We start from the raw sequence: 24547 nt of genomic DNA on the forward strand, positions 1-24547 counted from the left end.
GTGGGTTATTTCCACTCGGTTTGGTGGTATTTCCACTTCCGGATTTTGCACTCAGGGTAGAGCTCCGGTGAAGTTCGGTAACGTGGAAAGTGAGCATGTAAAGATAGTATCGAGGGCAGGCAGAGCTCCAGAGCCCCGTGGCTACGTTGAGTGCTTCTACATTAGGATTTACATTAGTGTATGTGCGCCCAGAGTTCTTTTAAGATCACGTGAGACAGGAGTGCTAAATGAGCATCGTGTCTCTGCTATATCGCAATGACAATCGGGTTGACAAAGTTCGCTTTCCACGATCACTTCGATGCATGTTCTAGGCAACGGCAAGAAAGCAGTCATATATGCAAGTCATCATTGCTCAGCTCTATATATACAATCTTCTAAGTTACATCGCCTCACGGAATCTCCTCATACACCCGATCCGTCAACAAGGGCGGCTCCAGGAAATCCGAGGGCACCGTCTCTGGCAGCTGGTTCTTCTCCGCCCATTCGCGGATCTCCTCAAAATTCCGGCACTGGTGCTTCGTGTTGAAGTCCACAAAGGGCTCCGGGTGCTCCGGATGCACCCAGACTTGGCCGAGGACGCCGACATCGAGACTGCACATGAGCTCCTGGCGGAGGACGTCGAGACAGTGCGCTGCGGTTGTCAGTCCAGAGTCATTATGTTCAGCGATGAGAGTTCACTTACAGACGTGGTGTCGCACAATGTAATCGTCGTTGGTGAAGGCACCGGTGCCAAGGTTGTGGTAGTAGTCGTAGTTGTAGTACAGAGATTGGCGGAGGAGGTTCTGTTCGGGTTAGCTCCACGGCCGTAACAGCAGTACATTCCCAGACATACCAGGCAGTGCAAATGATGAAAGCCCTCCACGTTGGCGGGATATCCCCCGCCATATTTCTCCCGGATCTTGACTTGGTCCTTCGCCAAGCCGGATTTCTGGGCATCCTCGACGGGGACCCTGATCGCTCGGACTGGGGTCGGGTCAGTATGTGGCTACACGCAGCAGGAGGGGGGTAATTATACAGTTGGCACCGAGGGACTCCCAGGCTGCGTCCACCTCTGGGCTCGCATCTTGCCGGAAGATATTTTGCTTCAGCAGGGAGCCGTTGAAGGGTTGTTGGTGGTACTTGAGGCCGACTTGGCCGATGACAGGTGCTGCGATCACCGTTAGCTGGGTACTGAATCCATCTCTCCACACGACACTGCATCTGGAGCTTTTCCTGAACTTAATCCAGTGTGGATAGACTTACAGTACTGTGTGGTCCGCCGCGTGCACGACACGTCCATGTCCCTCTGATTGTGTCCGAGGAAGACGCCCACCAAACACGACAGAACCGCAACAGCAACCACAAACAAAACTCGTAACCACCCTCCGAGAAACGGCTTGGAGGAAAATTTGTTTTGCGACCACTGAGTAGCCTCCTCGTCTATGAGGAGCCTCTCCCTATCGGTGGAGGTGGAGCGCTCGGAAGAGGGCATTTTGTCCTCGAAGGAGCTGGTATCTCTGGGGAGGTTCATCATGGAAACAGCCAATCTAGATTTGCAAGAGAAAGCCCAACAACATGCAGAAAGAGAAAAGAATCTTCAGGAAAATGGGAGTAGATGTGAGAAAGGCGATCAGGCGGGATGTTTATTCTTAGCCTTGAACCAGCCAAGTCGAATGGCCTGAGGTGTGGATATCAGCTTCTTGGGGAGGTCTCCGTGACCCTCCGCTGCTAATAATATCTCATCTTAGACTTTCAACTGCCATCGATTGCCATCGATAGCCATCAATATGTGACTGACGGAGGTGTGACTTGGAAAGTAAGACATGGCCAGTGCATGGTGCCCCGTCGACGGGAAGGCCGCTCATTTGTTACAAGTGAGACATCCGCCGCTTAGCCGCATGTCTGTCTCATATTCGGTTGTTGCTGTGTTGCCCGCCTTACAGCCCAGCTCCGCATTCTTTCAACAGCAAAAGCCGAGAAAGCCCATCTGAGACATGACGCAAAGATGCCTTACTTTCCACTTGCCTCCAAATCCTGCTTCTAGCCTGTTGCATCTTAAGTTTGCTTGTCGACATCATTTACTAACCCTCCCTCCCCACTCCTCCCCCCCGCTTCGGATCATTTCCTTCGTCCGACCGAGGCAATGTCCACCTTCCCTCCTCCTCCCACCTGCAGAGAGGCTCATCTCTCGGCTTGCAGAATAATCTGAGTCAATTCTATATTGGTGCTCCACGGGACAGAGTGTGAGGCAAGCAACATGTAACCGGGACCTCCGATGGACCCCGTTTGCTCCTCATCATCTTCTGATTGGCATAGGCTGGGTTCTTGGGCTCTCTTCACACATCCATGCGATGGTACAATCCGAGACGTGGCCAATCAGTCTGTTTACTGACCTGTAGGTTGCCTTCCCCACGCCGGTCGATAGACTGCAGTCTAGCAGACCGTCTGCTGTAACTGCTCTGGCTGCGGATGTTTCTTTCTCCTGCTGCTAATTATGGATCATCAGGACGATGAAAGAAATCTCGCAGACGCAGTTATAAATACAGCCTGCGATCCGGCCTTTGCCTTGCAGTTCCCCAACCACCCATCTGCAGTTGTCCTAGATCTCCTGTCCCTCTCCCCTCTTCAGTCTTGAGACGTCCACACACCATGCATTCTCTTTCCAAGAGCCTCCTGCTCGTCCTGGGCAGCAACATGCTGGGCGTGAGCGCCGCTCCGGTGGCCGAGGCCGTCACCTCGACCGCTACCACTGCTGCCACCACCACTACTGCCCCCGCTAACTATGGCAGCTACGGCAACTACGGCGACTACGGTGCCTATGGCAATTACCAAAACTACAAGCGTGCTGACGCGGATGAGGCTGCTGCTTCTTCTTCAACCTCCTCGGCCGCCTCCACCACGACTGCCCCGGCCAACTACGGCAACTACGGCAACTATGGGGACTATGGCAGCTACGGTAACTACCAAAACTACAAGCGCGATGCCGATGCCTCCAGCGCTTCGACCACCACTACTGCCCCCGCCAATTATGGCAACTACGGTAACTACGGCGACTACGGCAGCTACGGCAACTACCAGAACTACAAGCGTGAGGACGAGTCGACTACCGCTGCTCCTGCCACCACCACCGCCCCCGCCAGCTATGGTAACTACGGTGACTACGGCAACTACGGAAACTACCAGAACTACAAGCGTGAGGACGAAGAGTCGACCACCTCTGCTGCTGCTGCTGCCAGCACCACCACCGCGGCTCCGGCCAGCTACGGCGACTACGGGAACTACGGCACCTACGGCAACTACGGCTCGTACAAGCGCGACGAGCAGCCCGAGGAGGAGAAGGAGGAAGCCTCGACCACCGAGGCTGCCCCAACCACCACCGCGCCCGCTAGCTACGGCGACTATGGCAACTACGGCAACTACGGTAACTACCAGAACTACAAGCGCGACGAGAGCTCCTCCAGCACCACGAGCTCCGCCGCTAGCACTACCACCACCACTGCCCCCGCCAGCTACGGCGACTACGGCAACTACGGCACCTACGGGAACTATGGCTCGTACAAGCGGGAGGAGGAGCCCGCCGCCAAGGAGGCAGAGGACGCCTCTTCCGCGACCTCGACCGCCACGGCGAGCGCCACAACCGCCCCGGCCGGCTACGGGGACTACGGAAACTACGGCAACTACGGCAACTATGGGACCTACCAGAACTACTAGATTCTGACGTTTCAAGGCCATGAAAGAAAGAAAGGTGGGGGACATGAACCTAATGATTGTGTAAAGTTGCTCTTTCGGAAGAGGACAAGAAGGGTGTGACGTGACAAGGGCCCGGGAACGATGACACGACCCTCCGGGTGTACGCCGTACTTCTATGTGTACTCATCGGGAAGAGGAGGTCAATCCTGGTAATGTGGATCGCAGATGCTCGGTCTTTTTTCTTTCTTTTTTCTTTTTTTCTGTATTTAGCTTAGATTCGTGAGCATTGAATATTGAACCTTGATAATACGATCCAAGTACTGTGTCTTTTCTGATTGTCGGTTGCCGATGGTCAGTGCTGCCGGCATTGATTGTGTCACGTGGTTCGAGTATTAGTTAGGCGTACCATGCTGCTAGCTTACGTTTGATTCCTTCACCGCATGATGCATCAGCCTCATGATTCTATTTTTGTGATGGAGGTCAGCTCAAGCTGGTCAAAGTTTGTTGTGTTGGTCCACGGTACTTGTTGTGTGTTGGAACATGACTGGGGTTTGCGGGTACAACAGATATATATTTGGAAGGTAAGCGGGCAAACCGCCGGACGCACCGAACAGCATGCCTGAATCGTACAGTCCAGCACCTCGACAATAAACCTAATAATATGAGGGTATCATCTGCCTCACCAATCAACATGGGATAAGCCTCGCTGGAATGTGCTGTGACAGGTTTGGAGACAAAAAGTAAAAAAAAAAAAAAAAGCAAGTCGTGCAATGAGACAAGCAGCACAAGCTTTCCGGTGTTCACCGTGTGACAAGCTTCCGTGCGAGAGTCAACCAAACATGATCACGATGAGTAAAAAGACAGATTTACGCAGATGATCCAAGATTCCAACCCGCCGATCTGGAATCGAAATTGGGGAACTGTGCCAGCAGAATGTAAGTTACAGCACAGTGTGCCACTTTTGTGTGGCCGGCAATTGGGTCGTCAGGGCCGATTCCGTTCCCCGCTTCCCCATATTATAGGCTCGAGGGAAGGGGGTATCCCTTGGTTCAATGGGTTGCGTGGATCCTGAGGTCGCCACTCTTCCTGTCCGTGAGATCGGTCGCGTAGAGCTGGGTTACTGTCATGTGTAGCAAGAGATGTAGGTTTCAATCGGATTGTTCGAGTGCTTGGCTGATTGAACTACTTATTCGAAATGTACGGAGTAGAGTTAGGAATTGTGCTGCGAGAACCTAAGGCCCATCAGAACACATCGGCTCAACTCCGACCGTGATCGGGGTGGCCCGCGGTCAGCTGACCGGCACCAGGCGGTTGTCTTCCGCTCTAGACGGGAGTCTGCCGCCTTTTTACAGTCAGGTAGCTCTTACCGCCTTCAGATAGACCTGGCTGCTGATATCACGCGCAACGCGCTATCGGTTTGGACTATATGAACCTGGAATTGATATCTTTGGATTTGTTTGAAGTGTAGAAGATGACCTGTTAAGTATTTAGCCGAGCACAAAAGAAGGCTGCTACCATTTACCTATACTGTGTAACGGACAGTTGCCTGCAATGCGCTCAGCAGAATCCTCAGTTTTCGGTTGATTTCTTGGATATATTATATTGACTCATGGGATCACTGTAAACATTGTAGTGAATATAGTAGACCACTGGCCTTCAGTCCCAATGATCTCCTCCTCCAGCCCACTTCCAGCCCACTTCCAGCCTGAGGTGATTCCCTGGCGGCAGGAACAATGATGACTCGAAATCTCACCGAGAGAGGGAAACGGGAAGGATGTATACCCAGCCATTGGCCCTATCGGCTGAGTACGCCGTTGCAAAGCATAGTTCGGTTCAGAGTCTGCTAAGGCTAACATCTAGATCCGGAAGCTATCCGAAGATCTCCACTAAAGCCTTCTAAGCGCGGTGAGGCCGCGTCACTGCACTATAAACTAGCACACATTGGTACCTAGATGCAGTATCTATTCTGTATCTGGGGAATCTCATTGGCCTCACTAAGATATCGTAGCATCTCACGCACATCTAGGCTGGGTACTAGTCACCCAGATCGAGCCTCCCGGTCATCAAAAGTCATTAGTAGTTATTCCCGGAGCTGGAATGCGAATTGGTGTGGTTAGGCAGCCGTATTAGTATCATTTGCTGTCTTTAGTATCGGAGTGTTGGACTGGAATAAGGGTATGTTATACCCCGTCTCCTTCAGGTTTATTCCATCCTCACTCCAGCCCCGCATCATTACGTCTTGTTCGCTACCATTAGTTCGGCCATTTTCCGCACGCATGTAAGAAAGCAGCCGGCCATGATCCCGATATCAAACATCTTGTCAGTGGCGCTAACCTTGCAAATTTGCAGAAACTCCTGAATCGATATGGATCTACTCCAGCTTGCTTGCATTTGTGTTCTCGACCTCTGCGCCCTATACCACCGCTACACCGACGGACACTGGTCGAGACCGGCACTCTCCTGTGTGGCGTTCACGCATGTCGGTCTATTGATCCATGTCTTGCTGGAGACGCTGAAACAACATATGAGGTGATGACTTCACCAATTCACCATCAAAAGCCATCTCACTGTGAGGGCCGGGCTCGAGATCTGGGAGTACTTGGCCGGGGTCATCCAGGCCAAGTCCGACGCCAATTCCTCCACTTTGACCTATGGGGCGGATGTAGGTCGGTCGAAGGTACTGGGGTATGCGTCCAAGGCGACCTGTCAACCACGGCGAAAGGTGCGTGACGATGCTGCATGACTGTGGCACCGCTGTTGGATGCTGTGAGTTTTGACATGTAGGCACATGGCACGTTCATCTGCGCGGGAGTGCGGAAGCAAGTGTTTATCCTCTGCATTCGGTGAATTGTTGTGTTTGATAGACTGTGGGTATGTAGTATCTAGCACACTTTCTCAAGAGTAGCCTAATCACCATTGTTCTTACTGATTTAAAATTATCAATTGTTTCTATCTTCGAATCTCTGCTATCTTGCACCCCATCGGGACGCAACACTAGTTCTCACGCATCACGAATGAAACGAACAGCATGTATGCTAGCTGCTCCGAGGCAATGGAGAGTTTACATGATTTGATCAATACTTACGTAGCCGCATCACACATTGTCGATGCTCCCGCAGAAGAAATCATCTGCACACTGCCATATGAGGCTTTAATCTGATTAGTATGTCTGACTGGTTGATCCACTTTCTCTCATTGATTCAGGGTTAAGTGGGCTGGAGTGGGTCTTATTTCTGAATGACAGGTTTGCCCTTCAATTGCTGAACGCTGCCTAGTAGGGAGCAGCTGTAATGCTATCGGTGGAAGTCAGTAGTAAAGTATGCACCATAATCACTCTCCTCTTTTTGGCAGGAGGAATAAAGGAATCTAGAGGACCGAGTACTCCACCAATTGTCATGATACCGACCTTGAACTGGGTCGGACCCGGAATGGAAGCCTGATCGGCGACCGGTGGAGTCGATCCAGATTGCAGTCGCTGGGTCAGAGCTGCTGATCTTGCTGTAGCAAAACTCACTCTTGACAAACTACCCCACTGGGTTGTCTCTATCCCACATGGTTTCAATCGAAGGGCTAATCAAATAAGATCAAAAACAACCAAAGGCAATGACTTCAGATCATATTGTCTCAGTCTCTTCTTTCTTGTTTGTTCTAATACTCTGGTTCAAAAAAAGTCTTTCGAATTCTATCTTCTGAATGAGAGAATACATAAAGACTTTCTCTGAATTAGGAAATACTATCAGTAGTCTAGAAAACATCTTAGGTAATAAATCGTCTACCAATTATCAATGAAAATCAATGAAAAGGGCCTCAACCTCTATTATTCTTAGTGAGATTAGTTGAATACTACGGAGTAAAACATCTTCGAATTTTGGACATGAAAGAGAAAAAGCAATGACAGGCCCGATCTCGCCGACTCGCCGAGCGACAGCAAGACCTCGTATTTCCCCGTCCCCACCCAATCACCCAAGAGGTACGGAGTAATTAAGACTTGAGTGGCCGCGAGAGCGGCATCGGAGTCCGCCGCGGGGAAAGCCGAGCGCCATCCAGGCTAGTAAGACTAGACCACATCCCATCCCCAGGAATCATTGTCCAGCTGCAGAGACTGAGCTGTGACTTGGTGACCACAGGCGGGAGAGGGGAAAGATGACTCGATCGGCAATGGTAGCTTGCCCATAGCGCATCATCTACTCTGGATCTGCACGGAATGGTTGGTTCATGCACATCGTTCGTCTCCACCGCCGGGGTCGGAGAGTACCACATTTTTTGGGCAAGGATTAAGGGAATCATCGTCTCTCAGCTGGCCCCGGTGCGCCTGTGAGTCGATCGCTCATTTAAATACATTGGCGCCCGTACGTGAGTCGCAATGACGACTCTTTGCTCTTTTCTCTCTCTTCCTTTTGCTTTTCTTTCCGTTTTTCCTAGATATATCGGGACATCCCCCGTAGACCTCGGTAGCAACCTGCATTCACCCCTTGCTGCGTACGCGCATTAGACTATGGTCGTGGATGGTGAGCTCCCTTCTCCCCCCTCAGCAGCCACCGCAAAATATTGCGATCGTCTTTCTGTCTCCTGCGATCGCAACCCACTGACCACCTTTCTCCTCTTTTTCCCATGACTGCAGAAAAGCAACCCGTGGACAACGGCGACCTGACGCCGGAGCCCTCGCAATATGGCACCGTCAACGAGCGCAAGCTCATGGCCAAGATCGACTGGCATGTGGTGCCGTGCCTGTGTGTGATGTATCTCCTGGCGTTTCTGGATCGGTAAACCCCCCCCCCCCCCTTTTTTTTGTGCGCGCGCATGCTCGTTGCTCTCTGACACCAAGGAATCGCGCAGTGTCAACATCAGTAACGCGGCGGTCCTGGGCCTCGAAAGCGACCTCCACATCACGACGGGCACGAAATACAACACCGCCCTGACGATCTTCTTCGTCCCATACATCATCTTCGAGATTCCGTCCAATGTGTTGATGAAGAAGTTGAAGCCGCATACATGGCGTACGTCAACTCAAAACACCACGGATATCTACTTGTGCAAATTGAGTGCTGACGCGATGTTTTTTTTCCTGGGGTATAGTCTCGCTGTGTATGTTCGGTTTCGGCCTCGTGATGGTATGTCAGGGTTTCGTGCAGAATTGGGGGGGATTGATGGCCACGCGCTGGTTTCTGGGCATGTTCGAGACGGGATTGTTTCCTGGGTGTGAGTTTCTCTCTCGCGCGGGCTTTTTCTCTTTCATACTGATCTCCCGGCTCAAATAGGCTTCTATCTCCTGGGAATGTGGTACAAGCGCAGCGAGGCTCAGAAGCGGTTTAGCTTCTTCTTCAGCTCGACGACACTGGCCGGCGCGTTTGGCGGGCTGCTGGCGAGCGGCCTCGGCAAGATGGACGGGGTGCGCGGGCTGGCGGGCTGGCGGTGGGTGTTCATCATCGAGGGGATCATCACCTGTGTCGTCGCCATGGGCTGCTTCTTCGTCGTGCCGGACTTCCCCGAGGACGTCAAGTGGCTCACCCCCGAGGAACGGGAGTTCCTGCGCGACAAGCTGGCGCAGGACGCGGGCAAGTCGGCAGTCGATGTGAAGACGGGCTGGCGCGATATCCTGGCCGTGTTCAAGGATTGTACGTGCTTCCTCGGAGGGATGATTTCTGCGTGTGCGGTGCAACTGACTGGACGACCTGCAGACAAGATCTTCATCGGTGGATGGATGTATTTCGGCCAGGTGGTCACGGCTTACGGTATGTCTTATCCTAGTGTTCTTGGATGGGGACTCTGTCACTAATATGTGCTGCGCGCAGGATACGCGTACTTCGCGCCGACCATCATTAAGACGTTTGGCTACGGAGGTATGTTGTCATGTTATCCCCACCATCTACACCAGCATGCACATGCGCTGACCCACCACCGTGTGTGTAGCCATCAAGACCCAGTTCTACTCCATCCCCCCCTGGGCCGCCGCGTTCGGCTTCTCGATGTGCATCGCCTACTTGTCCGATCGCTTCCAGCACCGCTTCCTCTTCACCCTGCTGCCCATGCTGGTCGCCATGGCCGGGTTCGGCATCCTCATCAACATCCACAGCACCTCGCAGCACCACATCCAGTACGGGGCGCTCTTCCTGGTGACGAGCGGCTGCTACAGCGCCATGCCCGTGCTCGTGTGCTGGTTCGCCATGAACCTGGGCGGTCATCGGCGCCGCAGTGTGGGAACCGCCTGGCAGATTGGATTCGGCAATAGTGCGTGTCCCTTCTCCCTATACCCCCCCCTTCAGATATACCGCCAACAGGTCAGTACTAACCCTAATGGCCATGAACAGTCGGCGGCATCATCTCCACCTACTCCTTCCTATCGAAGGACGCCCCCTTCTACCGCAACGGCTACATCATCGGCGTCTCCTTCCTGGCCTTCTCGGCCGCCATGTCCTGCCTGTACTTCCTGGCCATCTGGCACGACAACCGCAAACGCGACCGGGCGATTGCGGAGGGCACGGTCGATCTGAACGCCATCTCCGAGGCCGAGGAGGAGTATATGGGCGATATGGCGCCGACGTATCGGTATGCTTATTAATCTGCGCTCGAGTATTAGTTATGGGGGCTTTGCTTCTGGATGAATTTTTTTTGTTTCCTGTGTTGCACAATAATAATGAGGAGGGGTTGGAGGCATGAGAGCCGGCCGATGTCGGCGTGTATGATTCATGAATGAAAGATTAGACTTGACTGGCTTTGCTTGCTTTAGCTGTTTTGGGGATAAAAGGGCGGAGATTGCCGATGCCCGTGTAGGGGAATGTGCTCACCGGGGGCGGGTCAGCTTGGACCGAGGTCCGGGATGGGGCGGAGTTATGCGCTTATGCGGTGAAGCTCTCATGCAGCTGACTCACCACAGGAGTTATGCATGCCTCAACACGTGAGAGTGTCGGATTGTAGGCTCCCAACTGTTATGCAACGAGATAGATTGTTGGGTGGAGAGTAAAGTTTGTAGGATGACTTGTGCTGCAATGTACATGCTGGCTTGCGTGCTGGTGTCAGATAATCGGCATATTATCCAGCAAGGTAAGACCCCAGTGTTCACTGTCAGGAATCCATAGGGACAGTACGGAAAACATGAATAGCTTGGTAATGATTTCAGCCGGCATATATCTGACTAAATTGCCCACCGTATGAGTGTCCAGACAGTACAGCCGTTGGAGATCACCAATGACCCCATTGCGAGTCGCCATCCCGCAGCGCGATGGCGAATCCAGCTTGTCCGGGAATGCCGGTAAATGTCATACAACCTTTGACCTCGCTTAAATCCCCTGATGCATATGGTGGGAACCTTCTGCAGGCTTGCTCGGGACCTGCAGGTCAGAGTTTTGAATCAAGTGATGGATAGGGGTAAGAGCTAGGACAACCGAATCTGTGTCGATTGACTCGTCAGGTCCAAGGATCTGTTGCGGCACCCCCAAGCCGACACCCAGGCATTCAGCGGAACAAGTCATACACCGTCTAATGGGTTGTGGAAGAGTCAAATCTTATCTTATCGATTGGATGCATTGGCGCTGGATAAGCAGCGCAACAGGTTCTGCACGACCAAGCGACCTCGTCCCGAAGCCCTCATTGCGGGAGGATATCGCGTAATCGCGGCTAGCGATGGTACAATGCACGGCCACGTCAAATCAGAACCATATTAGGATGCCTCCGGTTGTATATCATGCAGAAGCGAGGTGTTAGCTTCTGCGTAGTTTACCGTGAGCAATGAGGAAAAAGTGTTGCTGGATGATGCCATTTCATCAATAGCTGGCAGGCGCGAAGGACATCTCCATTCACTGCAGCAGCGGCATACTCACACGGAAACAAATATAAACCACGCGACGACGCGGGCATTCCGATGTAAACCTTCCACAACACCAAGCGAGCATCTTGTACATATCCTCCGGCCACCATGGTCTCCATCCTGCTCCTCTTGGCCGCCGCAGCCTCCGCCGTCCTCGCCGATGGCCAATACCGCTCGCGTCCGGACCTCTCCCCGCCCCAGCTGAACGTCACCGTCGAGGCCCCCGACGCCAACGGCACCGAGTACGTGTTCGTCGCACCGTACGGAGGCTCCCTCGCGCAGCCGGGCGCCTACATCTACCGCAAGAACGGCGACCTGATCTGGTCCGGCATCGGTTACTACGCGGGCTTCGTGGGCAACTTCCACCGCACCACGTACAACGAGCAGCCCGTGCTGCAGGCCTTCCAGGGGACCATTGATAACACCCATGGCGAAGGCTGGGGGTACCAGGTGCTCTTGGATCAGAACTACCAGCACGTCGCCACGGCCAAGGCGGCCAACCACCGCATCCCCTCCATCCACGAGTTCAATGTCATCGACGGGAAGACCGCGTTGGTGGAGGTGTACACGCCCACGCCCTGGAACCTGTCGGCGTATGGGGGCAATGCGTCGCAGCAGTGGATTGGGGATGGGTATTTCCAGGGTATGTCCTTTCAGTGCAGCCTGATGAGAGACGAGTAGACTGGAGTAACACCGCTGCGCAGAATTCGACATCGCAACCGGCGACCTGATCTTCGAATGGAACGCGCTCGACCACATCGATCCAGCTGGTACGTATCCCCGACCTTTCTCTTCCGTCATACCAAACACCAACTAACCCAGACCCAAACAGAAAGCCTGATCTCCCTGGCCTCCGCGGCGGCCGACAGCGCCCTCACCGCCTCGACGAGCTGGGACTTCATCCACATCAACAGCGTCGACAAAGACCGCGAGGGCAACTACCTCGTCTCGTCCCGACACCTCTCGACCATCTTCAAAGTAAACGGCACCGACGGCCGCATCCTCTGGCGACTCAGCTATTCCAACCCCTCCACCTTCACTCTGCCCACCGGCTTCGCCTTCGGCTTCCAGCACCACGCCCGCTGGCACGCCCAGTCCGCAACCAAAGAAACCGCAACCAAAGAAACCATCTCCTTCTTCGACAACTCCAACGCCGGCACGGGACTAGTGTACAACAACGTCTCGCGCGCGCTCGTCGTGGAACTCGACCTCCACACCAAGACAGCGACGGTGCTGCGCGAGGCGCCCGCGCCGTACGGCATCAGCGCGGCCTCGCAGGGCGACGCGCAGTTCCTGGACGACGGACGCGTCTTCGTGAACTGGGGGTCGGCGGGTGCAATGACGGAGTTTGATGCCGACGACGAGGTGGTGTATCATGCGTGGATCGCCGAGGAGGGGATGAGTTACCGTGGGTTTCTGGGCAATTGGACGGGGACCCCCGCGGAGGAGCCGGCCATCGTGGCGTACCTGGATGGTAGTGCTAAGCGGGATGCGTTGAGGGTCTATGTGTCCTGGAATGGGGATACGGAGACGGTCGGGTGGCGGTTTTATGGGCTCGGTCTGGGGACCGGGAGGAATGCCACGACCTCCGGGCCGGTGTTTCTGGGCCAGGTGGAGAGGAGTTCGTTTGAGACGGTTTTGGTCACGGATCGGGTCGGGGTGGCTGCGTCCACGGGCAGGGTTTACGCTGTCGCGGTGGGGAAGGAGGGGGGTGTCTTGGGACGGACGAGGGCGGTGCGTGTGCAGGAGTGGGTGGCCTTGGGTTGAGGGGGGTGTTTCTGGTGAAAATTGGTGATTCGAGGAAGATTCTTGAGAGCTTGTGTCATGATTGATGAGAGAACGAGATGATAGTTGTTTGGGTTGGGATTTCAGATATCGGACTATACTGCTGGCTTCTGTTTCTGTGTCTTTGGACACGCCTTTTCACACTCGACCACCACTTTATCCGTCCGGTGAATCTGACCCATTGCGCAATCTCTGTTTTGTACCTGTCCCGTCGGTAGAATGTTGTCCTGGCTGCCATTGTTCAAAGTCCCGATGTTGGTCGTCAGCAGCTCATCGTGCGCGAGCATGTAGTTCATCGGCTTTCTGAACGGGCGGTTGCGCGAAGTGGCGAGCTCGATCGCGTGGCCCTTGTAGTACCGCTGGTAGGAACTCCACGAGCGCCGGCCGCGGACCATCTCGTAGAGTGGGCCGAGGGTCGGGATGCACGAGGCCATGATAATCACGTTCGATTCGATGCTGAGTTAGGAAAGATGCTTAGTCCTGCCATACATGCACTGATGCGTGAGGGTGGGCTTACCTGGTCCAGATGACGAGGTCGGCGGTTGCATCTAGGTCGTTTTAGGCAAGAAATAGTCCCTGTTTCGAAATTTGTACTTACAGGTCGAGTCCGTCGTGTCATAAAGCCCAGGGAGCTGGTTACACTTGACGATGGCCATTGCGCACGCACTGCCCGCGTGATCAGCAACGTTAGCTCGTCTACAAAGAAAGAGGTGTTTCCAACTCACATGGCGCCGAATCCCAGCGCTGCACATAGGGCGATCTTCTTTTTGAGCGTCATTTGCAGCGACGAGAGAACGACCGTGGGATATACCGCTAGATAGAGGTCGACACAGGCTGAGACAACTATATCGGAATTGTAAGTGTGGCGGACGTTTGCAGCACTAAGACGGGTTGGGGAGTATACCTCCAGTGAATATCGCATAGTCCACCAGCACGACTTGCGGCCGGCACGTTGCACCGTGCCTTAAAAGCTGTGTCTTCCATAAAGCCTGCGGCGGGTCGCACATGGTGAACAGCACAATGATGCAGATACTCGATGTCACGAACACCGTCCCTGTCAACGCCCACAGGAAGACCTGGTGGAAGCGCCCGGGGTTCAGGATTCGGTTCAACAGTGCAGCAATGGCCAGTTTGGGAATGGAAAATGACATGATTCCCAGCGCGAAGTTGATGTAATTGAGCAGCAGCACTTGTTCCAGTCGATCCATGCCTCCTTGCTCGACGATGGCGGCCGTGTGCTTGCCGTAGCCCCGGGCCACGACGACAGTGGTAAGGGTTGTGTACCCCGCGAGGATGAGCTGTTGCGATTAGCATAATTCAGAATCTCCGCAGAGGATACGAGTAGTATCCGACCGGGAGAAGACTCACTGTCGCGAGTGCGATGATATAGTCGTCCAAGCCGACGTTTTTCAATATCCGAGATCGGATATAGAGGCGAGCGGACACCGTGACAGCACTCACGGAGAAAAAGGCCCAAAACACCCCGAGGATCTTGGGGCCCTTGGTTGGGCTGGCATACTCGAGAGTCATGGCTTATGGATTGGGAAGGCCTCATTGAGCTTGCGATTGGAGTTCAACCCACCCTCATCTGAAGATTGAGTTTGTTGTGCGAGGAGAAATGTGCACGCGTGTGGGTGTAAAAGGAGACAGGGAATCGAGCTGCGAGGGAAAGGACGCTTTCCTGGTCCGCGTCCTAAGTTAATTGTGTTATCCCTGATAGGTTTAAGTCCATAGACCGAAACCATGTTTGCTTTGCTAGGTGGTGTGCGTTGCATTTGATTGCAATCATACGTTGGAGATGCTCCTTTGTCGCTGACTGGTCGCCTCGTCCGGCTAATCTTAATATGGCGCTGTCAGCGACCAGCGAAGGCCGGTCCTCCGGCTAGTGTGCTGTCTCGATATTAAAGGCTGCTGCCGTTGAGCCGAGCCCGGTGGGCCGAACGGGAGGATTTAATCTCAGATCCTAGTCGAGTTTTCACCCGGTTCAGCCGATACACTTCTAGAGCCAGACTACGTCCAGTCCGTTGTGAACTAAGGATTTAACCCTTACTAGTAAAAAGACTACCTAGCTGGCATGTGACATCTCCCCTGTAGGCAGAGCATTTCTGACTACTGATTGAGCCGTCTGCATGGTTCCCCGCCTGTCATATCGATGTGGTTAGGACTAGTTCAGGGGAAGCGTCAGTGTCAACCTGAACCCTACCCCGACATGGCCGTGCTTATATGCCCGTGCCTGTCTACGCGTCTTTGGTCTTACTCCGTTTTGCAATTGCTTTCCATACCCAGCCTTGTTCTACCTTTGTACACATACCAGCTCTCACCATGCCACACAAGAACGGCGCCCTCAACAAGGAGACCGATGTGGCGCAGCTTGCCATTTCCCCAAACCTGCCTGCCCACATCCCCTTGCTCCTGAGCCAGATCCATGCCCAAGGGAAGGCATACCTCGACGCAAACCCCCAAACACGGATAGACTTGCTCGAGAGCACCCGAGCCCTCGTGTATGCACTCGAAACCCCCCGGGAGGCGATACTCAGACACTGCTGGTCCGAGGTACGTGCAATACGCACCCTGATCCACCGCGCACAATACTCGAAAGCATTGACATTGTATACTCGGGTCTAGACAACCAGCTACGCCGCCATCGAGACCGGAATCAACGTCGGTCTCTTCACGGCGCTCGGCACGACCGACCAAGCCACGACCGTCGCCCAGCTCGCCAAAACCACAAATGTCGACCCGGTCCTTCTCGGTGCGTTGCCCACATCCCCCCTATGTCCCAGCACAACCCACCCCCACCTAACCGTTTATCACAGGTCGCCTAACCAAACACCTCGCCGCAATGGGCGTCCTCCTCGAAACCGGCAAAGACTCCTACCAACCCACGGGCTTCTCCAAAACCCTAACCGAGCAAAAATACAGCGACGCCTTTCCGCTCATGTACACCCTGCCCAGCCCCACCCCTCACCCCCATGACCCCTACTGATGATCACACCCCGTAACAGGACCACCCGCTTCACGCAAGGCTTCCTCGCCCTCCCAGCCTTCCTCGCCCAAACCCGCTACGCCAACCCCACCAGCCCCACCGAAACCGCCTTCCAACTCGGCCACCGCACCAGCCTCAACTTCTTCGAGCACGTCCAGCGCGAGCCCGACACCGCCCGCCGCTTCAACAACCACATGGGTGTGTACGCGCAGGGCCGGCCACGGTGGATGGATCCGGGCTTCTACCCGGTGCGGCACCAGCTGGTCGAGGGGGCCGTCCCCGCCATCGGCGACGAGGGCGTGTTGCTGGTCGACGTCGGCGGGAGCTTCGGGCATGATCTTCTCGACTTCCGCCGGAAGTGGCCCGATGTGCCGGGTCGGTTGGTGCTGCAGGATCTGCCGGAGGTGGTGGCGTCTGTGCCGGGGGAGGTGCGGGAGCTGGGGGTGGAGGCGATGGGGTATGATTTCTTTACGGCGCAGCCTGTTATCGGTAAGTTGGTTCCTTTGGTTCCTTTTGCCGGATGAGGGCCGGGGGAGGAGGGTGATATCGGGGTGGTGGTATGGACCGTAGCGTACTAACCGTGAGGAACAGGCGCCCGCGCATACTATCTGCATTCGATCCTGCACGACTGGCCGGATGATCTCTGCCGGAGGATTCTGGCGAATCTGACTGCCGCCATGACGCCGGGGTACAGTAAGTTGCTCATCAATGAGAATGTCATCCCGGATACGGGGGCGTATTGGGAGACGACGAGTTTGGATTTCATCATGATGAGTATTGGGTCTGGGGAGCGGACGGAGAGTCAGTGGCGGGGGTTGTTGGAGGGGGTGGGGTTGAGGGTGGTCAAGATCTGGGCGGCGCAGCGCGGCGTTGAGAGTTTGATTGAGTGTGAGTTGGTCTGATTGTGTTACCAGCAGGGGAATGTAGTGGGTTGGGGGAGGGTTGATGTTGATTGTGCTCGGGGTGGGGAATTGAGGGCTGGCGCGTGTGGAACATCTATCTATGTACTGTGCTTGCGACTCAGAAGACCAGCTGTGGAGCTTAATACGAGATGAAGGTGCGTCAATCAATGTACTGAGTGCATTCATCATGGCTTGAAAGAACCTTGAGCTGAATGGTCCACAATCAGGGGGGATGCTACACCCCAGCCTGCGCGCGTCTCTGCTCCCGCCGCCAGAACCGCTGCAACACCACCAGCATCAACAACATGCACACATCCAGCGCAATCGTCCAATTATACCCGATCAGATACCGCGGCGCATCCACCGTCTTCCACACCCTATTTTCCACATTAGCCAGGACTTCCATAATACCAATCGGGGCCACCCTGAAGGCACACCCAGGATACTCACAGCAACGGAATCCACGTCCCAAACGTATTCCCCACCGTATTCATCGCGCTGATCACCAACGCGCGCTCCTCCGCGCTGCGCGCGCAGATCTCATTCGCCCACGCATAGATGATCGCCGCGATCCCATCCGCCGTGCCCGACAGGAAGAACGCAAAGAACTTCAGGCCGACCGGCACGCGCCAGATCGCCAGCACCACACAGGCGAAGATGTTCAGTCCCGCCGTCGTCGCGATCAGCGCCACCTTTACGTCGTAGATGTCCGACAGCACGCCGCACAGGATCGACGAGACGATCGTCACCGCCGGCGAGACGGTGGTGATTGTGTTGATGCTCTCGACCGAGTAGCCCTCGGCTTTCAGCCACAGCGAGAGGCCGCTGTTCGAGGAGACGCCGTCCGCTTGGGAGAAGAAGAAGGCGAAGCCCACTAGCACCCAGAGCCGCCAGCCCTTGAGGATGGTGAGGATGCGCGGGAGGGTGAAGGGCTGGCGCGGTTGGCGGTGTTCGGCGGCCATGCGGGCTTGTGCCAGGTGGATTTCTTCCGGGGTCAGGAAGCGGGATTTGCATTTGTCGGGCGTGCTGGGGAGGAGGCACAGGCCGAGGAAGGCGATGGGGATGGTGCATGCGAAGCCTGGGGTGGTGGTTAGGATTGAGGCGAGCAAGGCTATGCGGGCTCTGGATCAGGGTAGGGGTCGGGGCTTACAGATGATGTACAGCCAGCGCCAGCCCTCGATCCCGTACCGCCCGTTGAGTCGGGCGTAGGCGCCCGCTTGAATATACCCCGAGCTCATGCTGCCCACCTGACTGGCGATGAAGAAGATGGCTCCGCGGCGCGCCAGTTCAGAGCGCTTGTACCAGCAGCCCAGGTACCATTGGACGGCGGGGAAGAAGAAGCCGCCTAGGGCGCCGACGAAGAAGCGCAGGGCGTACAGCTGCGTGACGCTGGTCGCTTTGTATTGTGCCAAAGTGAACACGCCCCAAAGAAGGTCGGCGACGGGCAGGAAGTAGTTCACGGGGAAGCGCGTCATCTGCCAGAGGATGTCAATGGTAAGACTCTCTCAATCCCGGTCAGACCCAAGCCGGCGGAACGTACCGCTAATGTCAAGGGGATCTGCATCGTGATAAACCCGACCCTTAAAGCTATTAGGACGTTGGCAATCGAACCGTCGGCGAAGCACGTACATGTACACGGTATTCAGGTAGTTCAGCTGATTGCCGTACATCTTCAAGTCCTCCCTCATACCACTGACATAGGCGGTGCTCGTGGCGGACGAGTCGAGCACTTTAGCCCAGTAGGCCAGGAACACAAACACAATGATAAGGCCGTCCAGTTTGAGAATGAGGCGTCGCTCGGCCGGTGTGTCGGTAGGCGCAAACCATTGGTACCATTTCTGACGCTGCTGTATTTCAGGTGATGGTTGCTGGAACTGTGCATCTTTGGTGTCAGAAGCTTCGGGGATGGGGGCTTCCACAGCCCGAGGCGTCTTCTCGATCGAGGCGCTCATGCTAGGGCTGGTGGAAATAGCGCAAAATTCAGATTTCGAGAGTACAATTCGGCGTAGAGAGACTACCCTCCATTTCTGCCGACAAGCGTGAAGATATTTGTTCAACTCTGAAGCACGCCACTTTTAGCGTGAATGGCGAGTAGTGGCAGGGATTCACCCCACCATTCAAAAGCTGATAGAGTTGCGTGCCTCGTGGGCTGGATGTCTTGGCGACGCTATACTAGCCGCCCCGAAATCGGGTGATTTGGTCCCCTAGCCGAGCGAGACGAGCTCGGCTATTTCCTCAGGAATCCTGTTCCGATGCCAACTTGGAATGATAATTAAAGCCTGAATAGCTGATTGAGTCAGGCCATACACGGAAGACAGGAACATGGATGACCACAAAACCTTCCAGGGAAAGGATATATCAATCTCCCGTGCTTCAGTGGGATCTGCGCCAAATGTCCGCAATGCTTGATAATCTTGGCACGCGTCTTATTGCCTTGTCTACCTTGGCGATGGGCCTTTTCCGATATAATAGTTGTCGACACTGGTGGAGGAGCTAGTCAAAACGTCGTGGCTGACTGCATATCCAAAGGTACTTTTTGTCTAATGATCTGAAGCTCATGGATGGATCATAGGTCAAGACCTCGACTTGACTTAGTCACTTGTGCCCGGAATGAAAATCGTGTTAGCACCCGTGCGCGTGCAGGTGTTCGTGCAGACCATCTGCCCCTTCTGAAGGTTGTAGTCCCGATCGTTGGTGTGGTGGCGCATGCAACTGTGCGTGCGGATGCATGTGCGGACCTCCCTACCAATGCTAGCTTCCTTCTTACATAAAAGTCCAACATGCAGTCTATATACTAGGACCTTTTCGTAAATACTACGACCTACAAATGACAGAGAAACATAATTATCAATAAAAGTGGATCTCCTGCTAGCCCAATCGCGCTAGAGGCTTCCTCAGCCACCTGGATTGCTGCAAGTGCGGTTGCAGAGCATCACAAACCACCCTCAACAGGAATGATGTATCGAATTCACCAATAGCAGTTTTCAGACAAGTTATAAGCGCGCTCATGACCTGTCTTCTCTAGCACCCACAACTCTCGCTTTGAGAGTCCACACCCCCTCCTCCGGCCTCTGCACAATCATCTCGCGAGTAAATGCCATCCTCTCGGGAGCCGTGTCGCAGAGCTCCAGATCAAAGCGACACACGATTGTGGCTAGCGTTGTGTAGATCTCCGCATAGGATAGACTACAAAGAGAGAGATATTCGTCAGCATCCGGCCAATACATTATACTGCATTTACAACAGATCAGCCAAGAAACCTTACTTGATCCCAATACAGGCTCTCGTGCCTCTTGTGAAAGGTACCAGATACTTTGAGAGATTCGCACCCCTCTCACTCGCAGTGATCCACCGTTCTGGATCGAAAGATTCGGGATTTGGAAAGATTTCAGGATTTCGGTGCAGGAAGTAGCTGCTCGTGCTCATCGGGGTCTAAAGGATTTGCCTTGAGTAACGATACGTGGTCGCACAGGGGACCCATGCATCAGCACTCACACCGGGAGGTATCGCATAGCCGTTGTAATGCAAGGTCTCGTGTGGGGCCACTCGCGAGGGACGCATTGCAACCGCACCTAGTCGAAGCGATTCATAAACCACGGCCGCCTGTCCAAGAATGTGTGAGGCGATTATACCCAGATGCCGTTGTTCGCGAAATGCTTGGACGCCAGACAGCCGGTGTCCTGGCCGTACAGGTAGTGCGTGATGATATCGCCTGTGAGCGCCACAAATGCGTCGCTCAGGTTGATCACTGTCATCTCTTTGGCGGCCATGGTGCGATGCTCACAGAGAAGATCGACCTTTTCGTAGATGACAGGCATCAAGGCGCCGACACTTTTCTTGGAGAAGAATGGGTTGAGCTGATTGCGGCGAGACCGGTGGAGGTCGTGGTCGACCGTCGCCAGCGCGGCATGGGGCGAGGCGAGGAATGCCACCATCTGCGGGTCCTTGTCTCGTCGCCTGCCTGCCCCCGCATAGATCTCGTCATAGAAGGCAAAATCGACGATGTGGACTTCTCGTGGGTTGATCCGCACGATAGGTCCTGGAGAAATCCGTGAGCCTGAGTCGCCTCAAGGGAGAATGCCACTGACCATATTTCTCGTGCATTCTCTTGACTTCCCAGATGAACATGCCGCCTCGGACAACGTCGTAGTAGAACTCATGGAGATGTGTCATGGCGGCCAACTTTGGTCCAGGGACCGACCTTAGGGGATGGAAATACAGACGGTAAAGATATTTTGTTACAAGGAACAAGAACACGGTGGTGAGAGTAAGGGTCCACATCTTGGGATGAGCAATGTCAGGGAGTTTGATAGTCACTCTCTGGCGGGTCAAGAGATCGGAGAATGCGCAGGTCTGGATGCTACTTATAATTTTCTTTTTTTCCACCAGAACGGAACTTGGTTTCCTTATGGACTGCTGGATCGCGCTGTATGCTACCATCGACTCACGGGTTTACGTCAATGGAGTAAGCTAGTTTTCACTTTCAGCTAATGCATGATCTATGCTAGAGGCACCTGCAGCTCGATGCAGCTACACCTTTGGGGTTAGAACTTGGTTCAAAATCGTAAATACCACTTTCCGAACCCGAGATGCTAACCCATTGCAAGGTGCTTGTAATCTCTAACCATTCATGGCTAAGCATCCATATCCCTCCCTCCCAATGAACATCGCTGCGCATTCAGTTATCTGACTTACGACCCTGGGCATTGTCTTGGGAAAGAAACGCTGAATTATAAATTCAATACCAGCCTCAATGCCCTCGGGACAGAGAATTACTCTCTCTTCCTGACAACACTGTCTCAGCCCACCTCTAAACTTCCCATCCCCTCGAGCCAATATTCCTACTATGACGAAAAGCCAGGAGAGTCCTTCGCTTATGACCCGATTACAGGGCCAGACATTGATCGTCCCAGATCTGCTAGCACGAGTCTACGCGGACTGGGATGTCGACAGACATTCTCATGAGTTGGATGTTCGAACCAACATAGAAGAATATTTCCTAAACCGGTGAGGAGACCCAACCTCGCTCCTCCCCTCACTAGCTTTTATTGTCTATGGGCATGGTGCTGATACAACTATACCCGCCAGCTGGTGCCCAGATCGCACGAAACGCCAGCAACTGATCAAAAGCAATTCGGCCATGTTAGCCGGATACTTCTGGTCCGGCAGTGATGTGGAAAGATTCCTTCCCCTGGCCAAGTTCATGTATTGGGTAAGGAAGTCGACCGGCGTGGCCCTTGTCCTGGAATACCTGAACACTAACGCAGACTATTACAATAGTTTTTTCTCTGGGACGATGGTACCCAACGGCCTCAGCCTCGCTTGCCCTTTTAAACCACGCACTGATACCTTACCTAGAGATTGATTGCGGTCGACTTGCAAACGATGCCAAAGGCACACAAGCTTACCGCGAGAGCACCCTCGCGTTCCTGAAACGCACACTAGAGCCAAAGATGCTTGAGCACGGTCCGAGCTATGATGCGGCGGACCATAATAGTGGGTGTTTTGAGGAAATATCCCCCGCCCTGCGATCGGGGACCACAGTTGGTATGTATGGCCCATACATCCGCCGAGATGTTGATATACGGTACTTGCTATTGACCTACAAACTTTAGAATCACTCCGCAGGTTCGCAGATTCCCTCTATGAATACGTGGACTCGGTGTGCGTCGTCCAAGAAACCCGCGAGGAGCGGTTACCCAGCCTGGGTTGCTATTTCGCGAACCGAGAGTTGTCGATCGGAGCGTACCCTTGTATCATGGCGATGGAGTGAGTGTACCCCACTTCAGATGCTTCTGGTAAAGGGGATTTCTTATCAAAACCAGATTTGCATATGACGTTCGGGTCCCGCATTGGATCTATGAGGATTCGCACATGAGAACCATGTTTCGCGAAACGGCCATCTCCTGCATCATGTCAGTACCACGCATGCCATGGTCTGCTTTCACTCGGCCGCAGCTGACAGAGATTTAGCGTTAATGATATTATCTCGCTGCGGAAAGAGCTAGTTAGTATAGTCTCATCGGGCCCATGAAGGAAAAAATGTGTAACTAATCAGATCGCGTCAGATGGCGGGTCAACTCGACAGTGTCATCCCACTGAAGATGCTGCATGATTCTTCTCTCAGTGCGCAAGACGCTATGAACGCGGCATGCGAAGATTTGATCCGATCGAAAAGAGTCTTCCAGGAAGCCGAGTCCTCATTGTCGGACAGTGACGCGTTCAGACAGCTGAGCGCGGCCACCAAGGCTGACGTTCGCACGCTCCTCACGGGATGCAAGAATATGATGGTGGGCAACGTGAAGTGGTCGTAAGTCCCGTTCCACTCGAGGTTCTGCCAGCTCTCACAATTCTAACCGGTTCCTTCGGGGCATAGACTCGCGAATGACCGGTATCTTTCTCGGAAGGATTCCCAAGATCGCGCCGTTCGACTCCATCTATGATACCGTCCCCGCGCCCATTGTGTGTTTCTCCATTGGTACTTTATCTTGTTGTAGGAAGGAGGGGCATTCGGGAAACCTTGGTCCTCTATCTAGTTCGCGTTATCGATTGGTAAAGCTTGGAAGTTATCTGTTAATCTATAATGAAGGCTTTCATCTTTTGGTATGTTATATGTACTGTAGATAGAAGTCCCTGGAAGTTTCTCGTATCGTACGAAGACGGGAACCGCGGGAATGCGGGCAGGGATTGGATAGGGCCAGAGGGAGACAAATGAGCCAAATTGACTACTCGTAATCGCGCTCATACTCATCTTCTCCAGCACGAACGAAATGTAGGGGATCTGCTCGATGAAAATTGCTGCACTAGCGAGACTAGTAAAATAATGGATGTCAGATTGCCGATCTTCTCCCTGCGCTAGTCCGCGCCTGCATCCGCACCGCCTGTACCCTAACCCCACCTCCACCCGCATCTACAGCCGCATCACACAAGCAGCGGTGAGCATCTGCATCCAGTGAAGAAGAGGGTGGCACAATCTCGGTAGCTTTGGGATGATTACCGGATCGGCTCGAGAAGCATACACGCCCACCTACCAGGTGAGAAACGCAGCTTGGAAGTGGAAGTAAGGGCTAAACTCCGTCCCTCCAAGCCTAAGACCGAGCCAGATCCATGAGCCCCACTTTTGAATGCAAGATAGCGTCCTTGTGATTTGCGAAAGATAAGCCATCACATCAGTCGCAAGGCATTGACCCGCAACCCGGCCGACAGCTACGAGCCCTCGATTCTGATTCTTGTATACTGCTCCGTATCCCATCGCTGAAGAAGACACAAAAGCATTGTGTGTCTGCTCAAGACATTTTCGCAGTATGGCCCCGACTCAAGCAGAAGTTTCGTCATCTCCCGTGGTCTGTTTGGCCTGCAAAGCGGGCAAGAGGCAATGTGACAAGTTGACGCCTACATGCT

The 24547-nt window shown here is 54.0% G+C and overlaps 9 protein-coding genes across 9 annotated transcripts; 5 read left to right on the top strand and 4 right to left on the bottom strand.

Moving 5' to 3' along the window:
* Window positions 1–327: 327 nt before the first annotated feature.
* Window positions 328–1773, bottom strand: BO72DRAFT_449335 (oxidase ustYa family protein). The gene is made up of 5 exons (XM_040944998.1): window positions 1243–1773; window positions 1016–1147; window positions 833–963; window positions 683–782; window positions 328–631 (listed from the first exon to the last, which is right to left on the bottom strand). The coding sequence occupies exons 1-5, from the start codon at window positions 1469–1471 to the stop codon at window positions 390–392; spliced, it is 834 nt and encodes a 277-aa protein (XP_040799876.1). The 5' UTR covers window positions 1472–1773; the 3' UTR covers window positions 328–389.
* An 855-nt stretch (window positions 1774–2628) lies between these two features.
* BO72DRAFT_497595 (uncharacterized protein) lies at window positions 2629–3690 on the top strand (the record flags this gene model as incomplete). The annotated part of the gene is made up of 1 exon (XM_040948706.1): window positions 2629–3690. One exon carries the CDS (start codon window positions 2629–2631, stop codon window positions 3688–3690), a length of 1062 nt encoding a protein of 353 aa, XP_040799877.1.
* A 2179-nt stretch (window positions 3691–5869) lies between these two features.
* On the top strand, window positions 5870–6540 carry BO72DRAFT_449338 (uncharacterized protein). The gene is made up of 2 exons (XM_040944999.1): window positions 5870–5947; window positions 6019–6540. The coding sequence occupies exon 2, from the start codon at window positions 6035–6037 to the stop codon at window positions 6200–6202; it is 168 nt and encodes a 55-aa protein (XP_040799878.1). The 5' UTR covers window positions 5870–5947; window positions 6019–6034; the 3' UTR covers window positions 6203–6540.
* Window positions 6541–8048: 1508 nt separating this feature from the next.
* Window positions 8049–10362, top strand: BO72DRAFT_449339 (MFS general substrate transporter). The gene is made up of 9 exons (XM_040945000.1): window positions 8049–8177; window positions 8291–8432; window positions 8506–8666; window positions 8746–8868; window positions 8928–9284; window positions 9348–9401; window positions 9462–9509; window positions 9580–9897; window positions 9978–10362. Exons 1-9 carry the CDS (start codon window positions 8165–8167, stop codon window positions 10226–10228), a joined length of 1467 nt encoding a protein of 488 aa, XP_040799879.1. The 5' UTR covers window positions 8049–8164; the 3' UTR covers window positions 10229–10362.
* Window positions 10363–11129: 767 nt separating this feature from the next.
* Window positions 11130–13240, top strand: BO72DRAFT_512627 (arylsulfotransferase family protein; the record flags this gene model as incomplete). Its single annotated transcript, XM_040949440.1, has 3 exons — window positions 11130–12116; window positions 12178–12243; window positions 12306–13240. The coding sequence occupies exons 1-3, from the start codon at window positions 11582–11584 to the stop codon at window positions 13238–13240; spliced, it is 1536 nt and encodes a 511-aa protein (XP_040799880.1). The 5' UTR covers window positions 11130–11581.
* Window positions 13241–13353: 113 nt separating this feature from the next.
* BO72DRAFT_381148 (uncharacterized protein) lies at window positions 13354–14788 on the bottom strand (the record flags this gene model as incomplete). Its single annotated transcript, XM_040941424.1, has 6 exons — window positions 13354–13714; window positions 13776–13806; window positions 13857–13924; window positions 13984–14101; window positions 14163–14556; window positions 14627–14788. 6 exons carry the CDS (start codon window positions 14786–14788, stop codon window positions 13354–13356), a joined length of 1134 nt encoding a protein of 377 aa, XP_040799881.1.
* Window positions 14789–15580: 792 nt separating this feature from the next.
* Window positions 15581–17146, top strand: BO72DRAFT_497599 (S-adenosyl-L-methionine-dependent methyltransferase; the record flags this gene model as incomplete). The annotated part of the gene is made up of 5 exons (XM_040948707.1): window positions 15581–15811; window positions 15884–16010; window positions 16075–16198; window positions 16264–16733; window positions 16836–17146. The coding sequence occupies 5 exons, from the start codon at window positions 15581–15583 to the stop codon at window positions 17144–17146; spliced, it is 1263 nt and encodes a 420-aa protein (XP_040799882.1).
* A 235-nt stretch (window positions 17147–17381) lies between these two features.
* BO72DRAFT_432018 (MFS general substrate transporter) lies at window positions 17382–19137 on the bottom strand (the record flags this gene model as incomplete). Its single annotated transcript, XM_040943155.1, has 5 exons — window positions 18776–19137; window positions 18687–18726; window positions 18297–18621; window positions 17597–18224; window positions 17382–17523 (listed from the first exon to the last, which is right to left on the bottom strand). Exons 1-5 carry the CDS (start codon window positions 19096–19098, stop codon window positions 17382–17384), a joined length of 1458 nt encoding a protein of 485 aa, XP_040799883.1. The 5' UTR covers window positions 19099–19137.
* Window positions 19138–20151: 1014 nt separating this feature from the next.
* On the bottom strand, window positions 20152–21455 carry BO72DRAFT_512648 (cytochrome P450; the record flags this gene model as incomplete). The annotated part of the gene is made up of 5 exons (XM_040949441.1): window positions 21235–21455; window positions 20779–21185; window positions 20642–20749; window positions 20412–20578; window positions 20152–20332 (listed from the first exon to the last, which is right to left on the bottom strand). The coding sequence occupies exons 1-5, from the start codon at window positions 21425–21427 to the stop codon at window positions 20152–20154; spliced, it is 1056 nt and encodes a 351-aa protein (XP_040799884.1). The 5' UTR covers window positions 21428–21455.
* Window positions 21456–24547: the final 3092 nt, after the last annotated feature.

The sequence above is a fragment of the Aspergillus fijiensis genome (assembly GCF_003184825.1).
Source record: "Aspergillus fijiensis CBS 313.89 unplaced genomic scaffold BO72scaffold_33, whole genome shotgun sequence".
Lineage (NCBI taxonomy): Eukaryota > Fungi > Ascomycota > Eurotiomycetes > Eurotiales > Aspergillaceae > Aspergillus > Aspergillus fijiensis.

Excerpts from the sequence above, each read along its gene's own strand:
- BO72DRAFT_449335 (XM_040944998.1), bottom strand. The coding sequence starts at position 1,471 with ATGCCCTCTTCCGAGCGCTCCACCTCCACCGATAGGGAGAGGCTCCTC. Across the intron at positions 1,148-1,242 it reads GCGGCGGACCACACAGTACT|CACCTGTCATCGGCCAAGTC; the intron begins GTAAGTCTATCC and ends CGGTGATCGCAG. Across the intron at positions 632-682 it reads CATTGTGCGACACCACGTCT|CGCACTGTCTCGACGTCCTC; the intron begins GTAAGTGAACTC and ends TGACAACCGCAG.
- BO72DRAFT_449338 (XM_040944999.1), top strand. The coding sequence starts at position 6,035 with ATGGATCTACTCCAGCTTGCTTGCATTTGTGTTCTCGACCTCTGCGCC.
- BO72DRAFT_449339 (XM_040945000.1), top strand. Across the intron at positions 8,667-8,745 it reads GTTGAAGCCGCATACATGGC|TCTCGCTGTGTATGTTCGGT; the intron begins GTACGTCAACTC and ends CCTGGGGTATAG. Across the intron at positions 9,402-9,461 it reads CCAGGTGGTCACGGCTTACG|GATACGCGTACTTCGCGCCG; the intron begins GTATGTCTTATC and ends TGCTGCGCGCAG.